This window comes from Ornithodoros turicata, chromosome 6 (assembly GCF_037126465.1).
Source record: "Ornithodoros turicata isolate Travis chromosome 6, ASM3712646v1, whole genome shotgun sequence".
Classification (NCBI taxonomy): Eukaryota; Metazoa; Arthropoda; class Arachnida; order Ixodida; family Argasidae; genus Ornithodoros; species Ornithodoros turicata.
This window is the reverse complement of record NC_088206.1, coordinates 11,111,781-11,125,093: the sequence shown is the minus strand read 5'-3', so window position 1 is coordinate 11,125,093 and position 13,313 is coordinate 11,111,781. Positions and strand designations below refer to the sequence as shown.

The 13,313-nt window shown below is 44.1% G+C and overlaps 1 protein-coding gene across 1 annotated transcript in view; it reads left to right on the top strand.

Annotated features, from left to right (window-relative positions):
- The window catches only part of LOC135399059 (voltage-dependent calcium channel subunit alpha-2/delta-3-like), a 93,392-nt gene that overhangs the window by 77,946 nt on the left and 2,133 nt on the right, over positions 1 to 13,313 (top strand). The window contains exons 21-37 of the mRNA XM_064630726.1: positions 687 to 761; positions 843 to 904; positions 1,275 to 1,354; positions 1,455 to 1,500; positions 2,734 to 2,885; positions 2,960 to 3,065; positions 7,813 to 7,923; positions 9,870 to 9,985; positions 10,247 to 10,401; positions 10,497 to 10,538; positions 10,761 to 10,823; positions 10,900 to 10,970; positions 11,058 to 11,133; positions 11,304 to 11,356; positions 11,433 to 11,491; positions 11,612 to 11,783; positions 12,417 to 12,603. Coding sequence (XP_064486796.1) covers positions 687 to 761; positions 843 to 904; positions 1,275 to 1,354; positions 1,455 to 1,500; positions 2,734 to 2,885; positions 2,960 to 3,065; positions 7,813 to 7,923; positions 9,870 to 9,985; positions 10,247 to 10,401; positions 10,497 to 10,538; positions 10,761 to 10,823; positions 10,900 to 10,970; positions 11,058 to 11,133; positions 11,304 to 11,356; positions 11,433 to 11,491; positions 11,612 to 11,783; positions 12,417 to 12,603 — 1,626 coding nt within the window. The remainder of the gene's footprint in view (positions 1 to 686; positions 762 to 842; positions 905 to 1,274; positions 1,355 to 1,454; positions 1,501 to 2,733; positions 2,886 to 2,959; positions 3,066 to 7,812; positions 7,924 to 9,869; positions 9,986 to 10,246; positions 10,402 to 10,496; positions 10,539 to 10,760; positions 10,824 to 10,899; positions 10,971 to 11,057; positions 11,134 to 11,303; positions 11,357 to 11,432; positions 11,492 to 11,611; positions 11,784 to 12,416; positions 12,604 to 13,313) is intronic.

Sequence of the window (13,313 nt, the reverse complement as noted above, 5' to 3'; positions counted from 1 at the left end):
TGGAACATGAAAAACTTGAATCGAGTAATCTTGAGCAGGGCAACTTTGAACCTCTTATTTCGGCCTACCTTATTAACCTTCTTATAAATTACATCTTGACTCTGCAACCAAATTTTTATTGGGATATGCATTCTAGGCACTCCACGCATTAAATCACTCAATTCAATCAGTTTATTTACTCCCAAAGATCTCTGTATGTGGAGGGCAAAATTCGAAATTCGTTGCGAAATTTTTGTAATAAAACGTCAGCTGGGTAACACGAATAGTACCGTATGCGGATTGCACGCGGACAAAGTATATCCGGATTACTGCCGATCCGGATTAGAAACAACCACGCCAAACACAGACTGGATGCCGGGGCTGAAAGTTTCGTCAATTGAATCGATGGTAGTTGAAGAAAAGGCACCAGCCGTGGGATTCTGGGATCGAAGTATCAATTGAAGTATCGATTGAAGTATGCAACTGGGCATTGTAAGGCTTGTGTTGTGTTTGTCTTTGTATGTTTAATTGCCTCATCCACTGCAACGTGAAATTTACGTCCACAAAAAACAGTGCAACTCGAGATTATTTTTCGTTACCGCCAACCTTGAACGCATATTTTGACAGTTACGTAAGATGTAGCCGTTCAACATTGTCCCTAAATAGCGTGTGACTTAACGTGGTACAATTCATCATTGACTTCGCAGATCCGTAGAAACATGATAAATGGGAGGAGAGGGTGGATGGAACTCCTTCCTGTACGAGTACACATGGATAGCATGGTGGGTACATCTGCTTCCTAATGCTTCCACATGCAAGCCACGAATTGGTTGTCCTTCAAAATGAACACTCGTAATTTTCAGAAACGAGTTGTCACAAGGCGACACAACTACCAGTATGGTTCCGTGCCAAACAGCGGATTTTCGTAAGTATTGCTTTCTTCCTTCCTTCTGTACGCACATAATTCTGACCCATCCCATCCCAACCCCCAAAACTACTGGGTTTTCTCCCCCATTCCCCCCCCCCCCCCCCCAACAAGATGTGGCTAAGTGGTCTGGGGTAGCCAGTCTGACTTCGTCGTGACTTATACGTCCCCATTTTTTTCTTCCTCTCTCACATCACTCACACACCATAGAAGGCAACGCGACTGTTCACATATTCGTTTTTTGTCTTTGTCAGTTCTCTCTTCCTCTCTTTCTTTTCTTTTCCGGACGATGTAGACCATAAACATAGCAGTCAGGTCTAGCAAGTATAAGACGCCGCAGTTAAGGTGTATGTCCTTTCATGGTGCGCAGGTTTGGCATCGCTGTACCTCAGCCGTATGGTTCTGTTGAAATCCTGGGTGAAGTGCAGGTTCAATCAAGGGAGGAAGACTGTAAGTACATATTGTTCCTGAAAAAAATAACGAAATGAATAGATAAGTGACATTTGTTCATTAAATATGACTCAAATTAATAACTTAACCTTTCCCGCAGGGAGGCAATATTTCCAAGGCGACAGTTGGAGGGTCCATCCTGATTGGTCAGTACCTGAACGGATATTTCGTGTGGTGATAGTTATGTACGTACAGTATATCAGGAGATACAACATCTGCGACGTTAGACAGCGCATGCCGCCACCTCGAACAAGTTTAAATACTACGTGGCGCTCACGCCAAAGCTTGCAGCGTACGCACGCTATTCCCCGGAAATAGCTCACGCTACAGCTGCGCATGCTCGATGGTGGCACCGTTATCTCAGAGCGTACGCAGAGTGATAGCGTAGATCCCCTAAAACTCCTTCAAAGCAAGCATATCGCGCTATCCTCGCACCACTTGCTCCAAACGGAACGAGAGTGAGACCTTCACCACGTGATACATGCATTGTAATCGCCGTCTATTCGCTCCGAGATCGAACGGTGTCGGCGCGCTGCGGAGAAACGACGAACTATCGTAGTGTGGACGCGTCGTCTGCTTTTACAGGTTTATTCCGCGTTCAGTGCAGTAGGTGAAGCATTGGGGAACAGAACAGTATCGTATCATCACGGCACAAGTGATCTTCCCATGACTATATACACAAGAATTACGGAAAATGACCATCAACTCCGAACATCGGCCGGCGTGTTATCCACACTAGAAAGGTGACAGTGTCGCCCCCTATATGTCACGAGAAGACCGGTTCGAGGTTATATTTTGCTGTGGTGGGCAAGAAGCGGGAAAAATGCGTCGGCTGATAGGCTGATTAAAGCTGATAGTGCCCACCAGCATCCTTTGCACTGCGGTGTTACGTAATACATGACGTAGGGGCTCTGCAGGTCGTCTATGTAGAAGACGTCTGAAGTGGATCCCAAATATTAACGCTAAATTTGTCCCCTTTATCGCAGTGATAAAATCCGTAGGGCCTATAGCGTTTGAGCAAGAAGTGTCAAGCGGCCTTTTTTTTTTTTTTTTTTACTTTTATTATGATTTGCGAACCTAGTTTGTCCCAGACAGGAATGCATTTATTATTTTTATTTTTTTTTTAGTAAAACGTTGCGAATGGAGGTCGATCAATCTGAAAGCCTCATATTGGGCGCCGCGGCTATGTTCTGCTATATAATTCAGAAGTGCTGGATCGTTCTTCTAAGAACGTCACGCTCGGCTGCCGAAACCTTCTGTGAACCCCCCGACAGCATCTGTAATGATATCATTTCGGGCCGCGAACTTCAATGTTGCACGCGGAACTTACATATTTCCCGCGCGTGACTTGTGGTCGTGATGACGTATATGTGTTGCAGGGAGTACTGTGTGGACATTCACAAAGAGTACGATAATCCCGAGATGGTGATCCGCGATTTTCTCGATCGGGTCATGCGAGATTCCTCCCAGTCGTCTGAGAGCTACAAGTGGAAGCCCGACAGCAAGCGTCAGTTCTACAACACCATGGTTTGTGAGTATCACGTCTTACGAACAAACGTGACTCCAGCGAGCTGATTACGTGCGATCCTCTGCGACTGCGTGTAGGCGATAAAGAATTGGTCCAGAGCCTGGTGTTCGACGCGAAGGTGACAAGCCCTGCGAAGATCATGGCACGGCAGCCTTCCAAACAGCTCTACTCCCATGTTTCTAAGTGAGTATAGGATACGACGTGAAGCAACTACTGCGAAAAAAAAACGAGAAGTATAGTAAAGATGAGGCTAAGCTACAGATTCGTATTAGTACGTCTTATATATAGGTTATAGGTTCCTCAGTTATAGGTTCACTACCGTCCTAGAGGTCTATCTTTATACATGCGGATGTAGACAAGAACAAGCATCATCTCACGCTATTGGCATCACTGTCGAAATTGTTGCACGTAGAATACGTATTTGGCTTGGAAATGCAACTTGGCAATGCGTTTCACAGAGAAGCAGCCTGTGAATCTTACTAAACGATTGTGTGCTATGTCTGGTGCTCGTATATAGTGCACAGCAGATGGAGAATACAAACAACGTTAATTCTTGATACATGGTGCACTTATCCATGGGCGCATAATTGTAACAAAGTGAAGGCATGTAGTACAGGTATGCGGAACTTTTAGAGACGCGGAAATTACGGGTCGATTATGGAAATAATTGGTAAGTGGTGGCCACACTAGGTACAACGACGTAGAGGGTCTGGCGCTATTTTCCATACCAGCAAACGCATTCCCCAGCGATACAGGAAACGCACCGGCTCACCGCTGGGAGAGCGGTCGGTCAGAAACTCTCCCGTCGCGTGATTTTGTTTCGAGAGGAGGTAAGAAAAAGTTTGACGTTATTTCGCGTGCTGTATCTATGATTCGCTTCTTTTCCAAGTAAAAACGTATTCTACGTTAAAAAAAAAAAGTTTTGAATTTATCCATTAACGCTGTGAAGCTTTACGTACTTCTCTCACGTTTGCTAACGTGAAGGAGCCGCGTTAGCTTTTGTTGCACTCTGAAAAGCGCTAAAAAGATCATCATGAGAAGCGAGGACTGTGAATTTAGAAATGGCGAAGACCTGTGGTTACCGAGTGGTTCGTGAACGAAAAATCCCACGAAGGCTTCCCCTTTAGCCTAACATTACTGACAACATATCCAAGGCTGCCCCAGTGTATCCAAGTCTGGAGTTTGGGTCTTGTGCCAAACCAGTGCGGTACTTTCAAACATGTGTGAGACATCTGTTTCTTCCCATTGCGCATTTTAATGCGCAGCGCGTCACGCTGCCTTTGTTCCCCTGTCGCATGCGCATGATACTTTTGCAAGCGATATATATCACAAGTTGGCAGACTGAAGTAGTCTTCGCATATGACGCGTTTGAGATATGTCAGACGCGTAGGAAGGGTCGTGTTGATGCGATTGCATAGTTACTGAAACACACTACTTCAGCCATCCAATTTGTGAGAGTGCTACTTTTGAAACTTAGAATGATGACAAACAGTTCGCTTGTGCTTCCCTCCCCAACACATGTAGAGTCCTCTAAAACAAGAAATAACATGATGTCCCGGTAGAACACGTTCCGGGAACACTGTGTCCAGGCTAGGGCGAGGCACACGTGATTTTAGTTAATCGTGCTTTGTGCCTTCATCTGTGGTGCTTACTGTTGTTGTTGTTGTTGGGCGTGTCTCGTGCATTAGTTCCTGCAAATGAGTAGCATAACATATTTTCGATTTTTTATTTTTTTATATTTTTGCTATTGACGTCATAATCATCATCTGTTGTTGATGACAGATTGCTTTCACGTGCTTTCATACGTAAACCTGTTCTCGTGACTAGCGTTAGGATCCGGGATATCTCGAAATCCCGTGATTCGTGGGGGAAACTCCCTGGACTGAAACAATGACCCGGGGTTCCCGGCAGTATTTGTGAGCGATTCGCGTGCCAGACCAGAATAGTGTGCGTCATATATACGGTGCATGCTCTGGCCTCCGCGGAAAGTTGACACATTATACGCTAGGTGGCGCTACGCGCATGTTCAACGGCTGTTGGATTCAATCGTCATTGAGACTGCCGGTGTGTATAAGAGGGAGGATCTCTTCCATAAGAGACGGCATGTAGCAAACCTTCGAGCCCCGTTCGGGCGATAGAAAAGAAATAGAAAAGGGTAATAGAAGCGGAGTAAAAGTACGGGAAGTCACGTGCTTACGGCTGCCAATGGGAATGGACGCAACTCTGAGCTCTGTGACGTCTGCGCTTTGCCCGGGAGTGTGTTCGAGGACTTGTATCTTACTAAGTACGACAGAAGAAATAGAATAATTATATTATATAATAGAAATATAATAGAAATAGAATAATTATATAATAATGTAGAAGAATAATTTTTCTCTCTCAGTATTCTGACGTACAGTACAATGCGTCGATGATGTAATGAACCAAATCTATGAAAGTGTCCCAACCGCTTTAAGTATAGGACGGTAGCAAGGTATGAAGTGCGCTGTGACAAAGTAAATTACGGAAGAATAGAACCTGCAGTATTTCCAGTATTGGACTGTGCGACCAGAGAGCGTTCTGATTGTGTAATGTGGAGTTTGTTAACCGGTGTGAACACGACGAGTATTTTGCGGAATATTCTCGCTCAAGTAACGTCTCTTCATTACACATTACATTTTTTTACAAACGTTTCGGTCTCGATTCAAATGGCAGGAAAGCTTCGTGTGGTGCGCAGAACACACGATGCGCGCACATCGAAGCTCGCATGATACGGCTAATTTCTTGACAGTTACTCACTCTTCCCGGAATGTCGTTTGTCATTTGTTCAAACATTCTCTCGCTAACAGTCCGCTGCTTCTTGCAAAACCCATTCTTGACCGCTTCCGACATTCAGCTCTTAACCTTACAGTTCCATTAAGTGTTTGCTATTACTGCAACAGCATTGTGCGGCACATTTTCTGTCCTAAGCTCAGAATTATCTGCGTTCGTCCGCAAATACTTCCACGACCAACACCGTCTAGAGCAAACAAGGCCTCCACGTGGCGTAATGTCTGTGGCTCAGTAGGCGTCTGGCAGGCATTCCTTAGTAAAACAACGTACTAATTCTGAGGTCAAGCGCTCCAGGTGAGCCCACGATGTTAGCGTGCTTCGTCAGATTATTCTGCAGAATACTCGTTGTGACAATACACAGTGATCGTGTACAGAGCTGGGAACCACGAGAAAATACCTGTCTGACGCACACTCTGCAAAGAAAGCTTAGCGACTAAACGTAATTACGATTGCACATGCAACACAGCTTCCACTGTCTTCCAGTGCCACTCCGGACTCGGAAAACAGCTTTTATTTTATTTAGTCGGTGAAAAGAAGGTGCCTCAAAGATTCTATACGCGAAATTTCAATCCTGTTTACGAACGCTGTGCATTTCTGTCAATTTTTGAAGATCTGCTGAGCCTCCACAAGTTCCGATGATGCGAGGAGCCGGTGACGTAATCATAAGCCCACGAATTGCAATGATGTCATGTTCTGGAGAGGGTACTCGTCTCCTGGCAAGGACGACGGCGTCCGGGAAGGGTCGCGTTCTGGAGAAGTCACGTGACACTGATCGAAAGAGGGGGAAATGGGAGAGATGTCTTCTCCCTCCTTTGTGTTTTCTCGAAGGTCGGAGAGGTCGGGTGATATGTCACGTGGGGCTCCGCTAACGGAGTGCAAAAAGCGAGCCCCCCCGGAAGACGCGAAGGGCAACAACGTTGCCAGATGATAGCCGCGCGCTCCGCCGGCGCCTAACATGACGTCACAGTTCTCAAAAATAGAAATTCATTTTCTCTAGCTTTCGCGCCACGTAGAGCCAAAATATTTCGCAGGAATGTAAAGTGAGACAAGAACATTTCAGTAAGATAACTTTGGTAGGATTCTTAAGACACGAGATTTAGTCCGTAGTGGCACTTTAAGGCATCTATAAGGCACTCACCCGCGACATTCAAATGAATAAAAACGCCAATAGAAAAAATCTCCACAGTTCCCAGCTCTCCGCACCGATCAGTCTAATGGTTTCTCCCCGCTTAACCGTGACTTTCTCAACAGCTCATGGTAAGTAAGTCGCATTCAGGATCCTCGGTAAGCCTTACGTCCCGCTATTCTTCCCTCAGTGTCCTTCTCCTGTGCCTCTCCCTAGCACGCACAGCCGCGACGACCACCACTATTCGTGTAACGTAAATGAAGGTGACTTATAGTGGGACGTAGTCGCGGTTGAACGCAACTGGTTCAGAGTGTTCCCACTTTGCATGGTACAGTGCGTTCCTAACATCCCTCTGTGTTTGGTGTGTTAGCCCACTTCATAGGCTTCTGGCCTTACTGCCCAGGTAACGTAGACGCTTTCATGTATCTGCATTCAGTGCTGGACTGTCTTCGGAGAGAGAGAGTATATGTTTCTTCGATGAGTGTGTGAATCGTTTTTTTGTTCCCTTCTTTCTTGAAGGAAGAGGTGGGGTGGAGAGGGGCGTTCAATTTCAATATGACGTTAATAATGGTACCGTGGTATCTATCCAGGGGGTCTAATCACTTGCACATCTAAAGAGGTGAAGAGGGGCGGGGCATTCGTTGAGAACGTCACGTGACGTATGACGCGCCCTTCCTGACGGATGCCCCACCCCTCTTGACTTCTATAGCCGTGTAAGCGATTAAATAACTCGTAACTGTGTGACAGTAAAATTTAGAGCATTCAGAATGTGCGCTTTACTTCCACCTGCGGTTTTCGCATTGGAAATTGTAATATACGTATTGCCTTGCTCCGTTTTGGCTTTTGCTTTTTCTAATTTACCGTTACTGTGAAGTGGCGCGCAAATGGGGGATTATAAACGCGGTGTAGACACAGAAGTCATGACAAGCGTTCCGATAGCGTAAATGTGTCTCGTCTACAACGGGTGGAAAAGCATGGCATTTCGTTTGACAGGGATACGACCTTCAAGAGCAACGGCATCGTGGTGACGTTTGTAGCCACAAGGAGCGGTCTTCTGCGCTTCACTGACCATCGAAGCGAGGACGAGAAGACCAACAGTGAGAGGTACGTCATTCGATGAGAGTTAAATGGATTCAGCGGCATTTCGGGTTTAATCCTTTCCTTACCGCGCCCATAGGGCGTCGATCACCGGTGATCGACGGTTTATACGAGCGGCGCTGCTCGGCCTCTAGAGTAGATACAGTGAACCCTCGTTATTATGACCATGCTCGTTCCCGAAAATTTTGGTCATAATGCGGAATTGTCATATTAACGGGGGGGGGGGGGAGATTTGCAGAGGTTTCACTGCATTGTTCCTCAGGTGTATGGTCGTAAACCGCGTATATCAGGTTATCGGTGGTCATATTAACGAGAGTTCACTGTATAGACAAGGGGGGTTACATTTGTTGGATACTATAAACACCACAGAATGAGCTTCGTTGAAGCTTTTAGCTTTTCCTCGTGGTGGTGGTTTATTAAGCCGGCTCTGCGCAAAGGAGGCAGTGTGGAGATTTTATCTTGGTCGCGGCGTTGCGTTCTCGCGGCAGACCTTGATTTGGCAAATGCGCAATACTCGCATTTGAAGCATTTTTTTGGGTTCGATTTTCGTTTATTAGAACACAAATAACGACTCTGAAGGTGTTAGACAATCAGATTTTTATATTGAATGTGTGGATATGTATAACTTGCACTATTGCTGTTCTTCCCGTCTCAAAACTAACCGGAGGAATAGAAAAGCGGCGAAATGGCAAGACGTGGTACAAGAACAGGAAAGTTGAGCACGAAACTAATGTTTTCTGCGGAAATTATGATGCTCATTTCTGTCTTGCTCCTTCAATGAACTCTGCCACTCAATTACATGAACAATATTGGTGTTGATGTTATTTTCGACAACTCATGAACTTCTTGATCCAGAGTGTTGATATTCCCAGATATTATTTTTGACAAAATTTGCCACATTCTGTATATTTTGGAACTTGTAGATCAGTATTTTTGTTCGAGATAGAGTTTCTAGATAGAAACTTACATCATTCGATAGGGCATTCATTTGGCTACATTTTCCTATATAGCAACATATTTTGAAGTGATACTGTCAGTCACAAAACATATATTTGTCAAACCACCCAAAAATGGTCATTTTTGCGGCGGTAAGGAAAGTGTTAAAAGCAATTGCGCATCTCGCGCGTGTTTAACTCCTATGGCGCGCTTTTCCGCATGGCACCCGTGTTATGCAGTCAAAGCACGCTTTAACGGCGCAGCGTGCTCTTTCATTTTCGTCCTTTCCTTGGTCACGTTTTTGGAGTACAATATAGGGAATGTGGTAATGGTAATTTTAAGACCGAAGCGAATACATATATAACCGAATCAAGTACTGAACGAATAGTTAGCTAACCGAACTGAATACATATGCGTCGGATTTTTGGGGGTATACAGCATACATAAGGTACATTGACCCGGACATTCGTGTGAAGCAGTAATCGTCTTCGTTGTAAGCGTTCTTTTATGGCGTTGTCGGGCTTATGCGTGCAGCTTCGGGAATATTAGATTATGTACAGTTTGAAAGATACACTTCTTTGATTCAAAATTCGAACATCAAAGAAACAGATTCGGTTCGAATCGTTGACACAATTATTCACTTCGGTACTCGAAAAATCCGCGCAGCGCTAGAAGACACTCGTTATTGTGTGCTGCGAACATACTCCAGGGTAAATGTACTGCAAATTATTATTGCATCCTAAGGCACTTCCTCGTAAAAAAAAAAAAAAATACTCGATAATGTAAAGATCAAATAAAAATTTACAAAGCTAACAACGTCAAAGACAGTGTCCTCCTAATTAGAGGGAGCTTGGCACATTCCCCTCACGTAATGTGAAGCAACATGTCTCCTTCCCGTTTTGCCAAGCTTGCCCAGACAATGTTTGACACCGTTCGCATAAACGCGGCTGCGACCTGGTCTTGGAGTTGTAGAGTTCGCTAATGTGACACAGGAATTTTATTTCTTGTGTTTACAGACCTTTCTACGATGTGAACACTAGAGCGATCGATGACTTGTTCTACAAGCGAGCTGTCGACTTCTACCAAACCGCGAACGACACAGCATTCATTTACTCTGTGCCGTTCGATGCAGGTAAACGATTGAGATATCTCTGCACGGAAAATACCCCTTATTATCAATTAGTCTATTGTCAACATGGGATTATAAAAATATATTTAGTTGTGTATAAACGTGCATATAAACCAGTGTATAAACGTGCACACGGGTAAATTCATTATATTTTCTCGAGTTAACACTCGAATGGAAAGCTATATACATTTCGTTATACAACACTGGAGTAAGTATGTCTTGAGCATGCCCATTACTTTTTCACATTACTTTTTTCTCCGCTAGGAGCGCGGTACGCGGCCGAGGACTCTAGTACCATCTATGTTACTGGCAGTAGGGCTGTATTCTTGGGAACTGATAAGAAGGCACCAGCAGCTGTTGTAGGCCTTCAGATCAAACACTCTGTTTTTGAAGAGAAGTTCTTCAACATCACTTCCAAAGTAGAATATTTTTCACCTTTCGATAAGAACACTTATGAATGTGAACACTTGAATATGAATATGAACGATATGAACACTTCTTTTGTATATAACAGTGTGAAAACCAGAAGCCTTGTGCCTATACTTGCACGAATGAAGTAAGTCGCCTTCATATTTTTCAACCGCATTCATCCTTTCCTCTTACGTTGGACAGGTTCCCTTTATCCTACAGTATATAATGATTATTTCATTGTTTGTCATTATTTTGTTTCATTGTATGTCATTATTGTCATTATTTGTAGATGCCGTGGCCAACTCCTGTAACGGTCCACATGACGAGGACCAACAGTATGAATAAATAAATTTCTTTTTCTTTTCAGGCACTTGACTGTTATCTTTTGGATAACAATGGATTTGTTATAGTATCTGGGAATCGTAGCCAAGTGAGTTTAATGCCACTCTTTTGTCGCGATGCGAGAGAACTTTCGCAAATGTGTCTGTCCCCATTCTTTCTTCTAGGTAGGGAAGTTTTTCGGGGAGATTGACAATACACTGTTCATATCGATGGTCAAGTGGAATGTTTATAAAAAGTAATTTCCCCCTTGTACACGCAGCAAAATGGTGAAAGCACTAAATCTGCAGCAACGGTGCTTATGATATTACTTGGCCACTTTCAGGGTTCGAATATACGATTACCAAGCGATATGCTTCGATGAGATAACTCCATCCGGTCCTGCCAATTTCCGCACAAGCGTGAGCCACCTCTTTTGTTATGTCATCTTGGGTAACACATGGGTCCTTGAGTTCAATATGTAAATAACGTAAATATTTTGCCGTCTCATTCTTACATCATGAATGCCGTGTGATTCGTCTAGTAACCTTGGATTGTTCCTTTCCTAATAGCTATAACTGTTCCATTACAGCCCTTTCACACTTTATGGAAGGTATTAGCGTGGGGATGGCAGCACCTAGTAGCGTAAGTTTGGAATCTGATGTTCCTTCGTAAAAGGAATGCGTGAAAGTCGTCTTATTTTTTTGTCACTCCTTTTTAGGTTCTTGATAAACTTTGAATTTAGTAAGATTTTTAACCTGGAGTGGGCTGTAGCAACAGGCAAGTACCACTTTGGTATAATAAGTCGAGTTCAAAGCACGACCAGCACCACCTGGAGAAGTTTTTGCTATACGCGCTTTGAACTGCATTTGCGCCTGACTGCAATAATACTCTGTGCAGCTGAGTACGAATACGTGATGGACTACCTGGGCGACGACCCGGTGTTGACGTTTCGGAAGACACGGCCCAGACCGTGCGACAAAGAGATTGACCTCTACGAGATGCAACCACCCATGGATACGGAGCCCATCAAGGGCAAACTTTATAAGTGTAGTGACCGTAGCTGTGACAAGTAAGCCGTCGCAAACCCGTACTCTTTGCTACACTAAGCGCATTCTTTTCACTTGCACTGGACTGCACTACTTTGGACTCCACGCAAGACGGGTTTTCGGGAGCTGCACTTTCCAGCTGAAACAAACTTTATTAGTAATGCCTTTCTTTTCTTCTTCTTTCTTCTTCTTCTTTTATTGCTCACAAACAACGAAAAACAACATACAATAATAAACAGGACTGCGAGGGCAAGCCCTGTGATGCAGTCCAGGCAGGAACACAATTCAAGGAAACACACTGGGCGAGGAGCACTGTCATGAGTACAGTTGGAAACTAGGATACATAAAAAAAAGAAAGAAAACATACATAAAAAATACATTAAAAATACATAAAAAAATGCATTAACACATCCGAGTCGATGGAGAGAGTGAGGGAAGACAAAGACAGGAAAAATGACAATAACATGTTGCGATCTATTGAGATGAGCGGAAGTAGTATTTAATACTGCGCTTAAAAGCGGTGGAGTTGGTTGCCAACAGGAAAGTGCAGCACGCAAATAACCCAGTTCAGATCTGGTGCAGGAGGTGCAAGCGAAAAGAATGCACCTACTGTTACAGTCGCTACGCAGCATCCCTTACGCTTCTGTGCTGCGCAGGCAGTTCATCGTGCAGTCTGTACCGTCGAGCAACCTGGTGATGTTGGTCGTGTACACGGACTGTAACTGCACTAGCACGCCAGCGCCTCTGGTGCAGGAAGAGGTGCCACGGAATGAGACCATCTTCTGCAATCACAGCAGTCTCCCGAGACAACGGCCGGAAATATGCATTAACTACCACGCTGAGGTACCCGCCTCCTGACTCTCTGTAGGCGTTCACTTGTGAAGTGATTTGCACTATGTATAATATTTACTCGCATAATTGACGCATCCCCCTCTAGGGCACTACGTTTTTGTTTTAACATGCGCATTTAATTGTGGGAGTAAATGCAGTGCTTATTTCTAAAGCTACACAACTTCACTTTCTCAAATGAAACTGGATCGCTGAAGCATGCCAATCAGACAAAATCAGTCATTGGTATGTTACTTTTAAAAATTAACTACGTCGCAGTTTACGGTGCAGTTACCACGGTAAGATAACTTCGCTACTGTGTTGTCCCACAAAAAAAAAAAAAAAAAAAAGAAAAGAAAAGAAACTATTTGTGTAAAAGTGATTTTCCAAAATTTTATTTTAGCATGCGTAATTACATCCTTGTTACATTTAAGTGGTAGTTGATTTTCGAAGTTACCATTAGTAAATTTCCACCTCTTCAGTCCAAACACACATCCCACATTAAAATGGCATTCACCAGGAGCGCGCGAATGAATGCCAGTATCGTGTTCACAAGGAGAAAGACGTTCAAAGCATCCCAACATGTGGCTAAGTATTAGCGCTACATGAGTAACTGAATTTCAGTTCCATTTCAGTTACTTTCAACAGAAGTGGCAACTGGTTACAGTTAGAAGTTACTTTCACAGGAAAGCAATTTGTCACTGTAACTAAGTACAGAAGAAAGT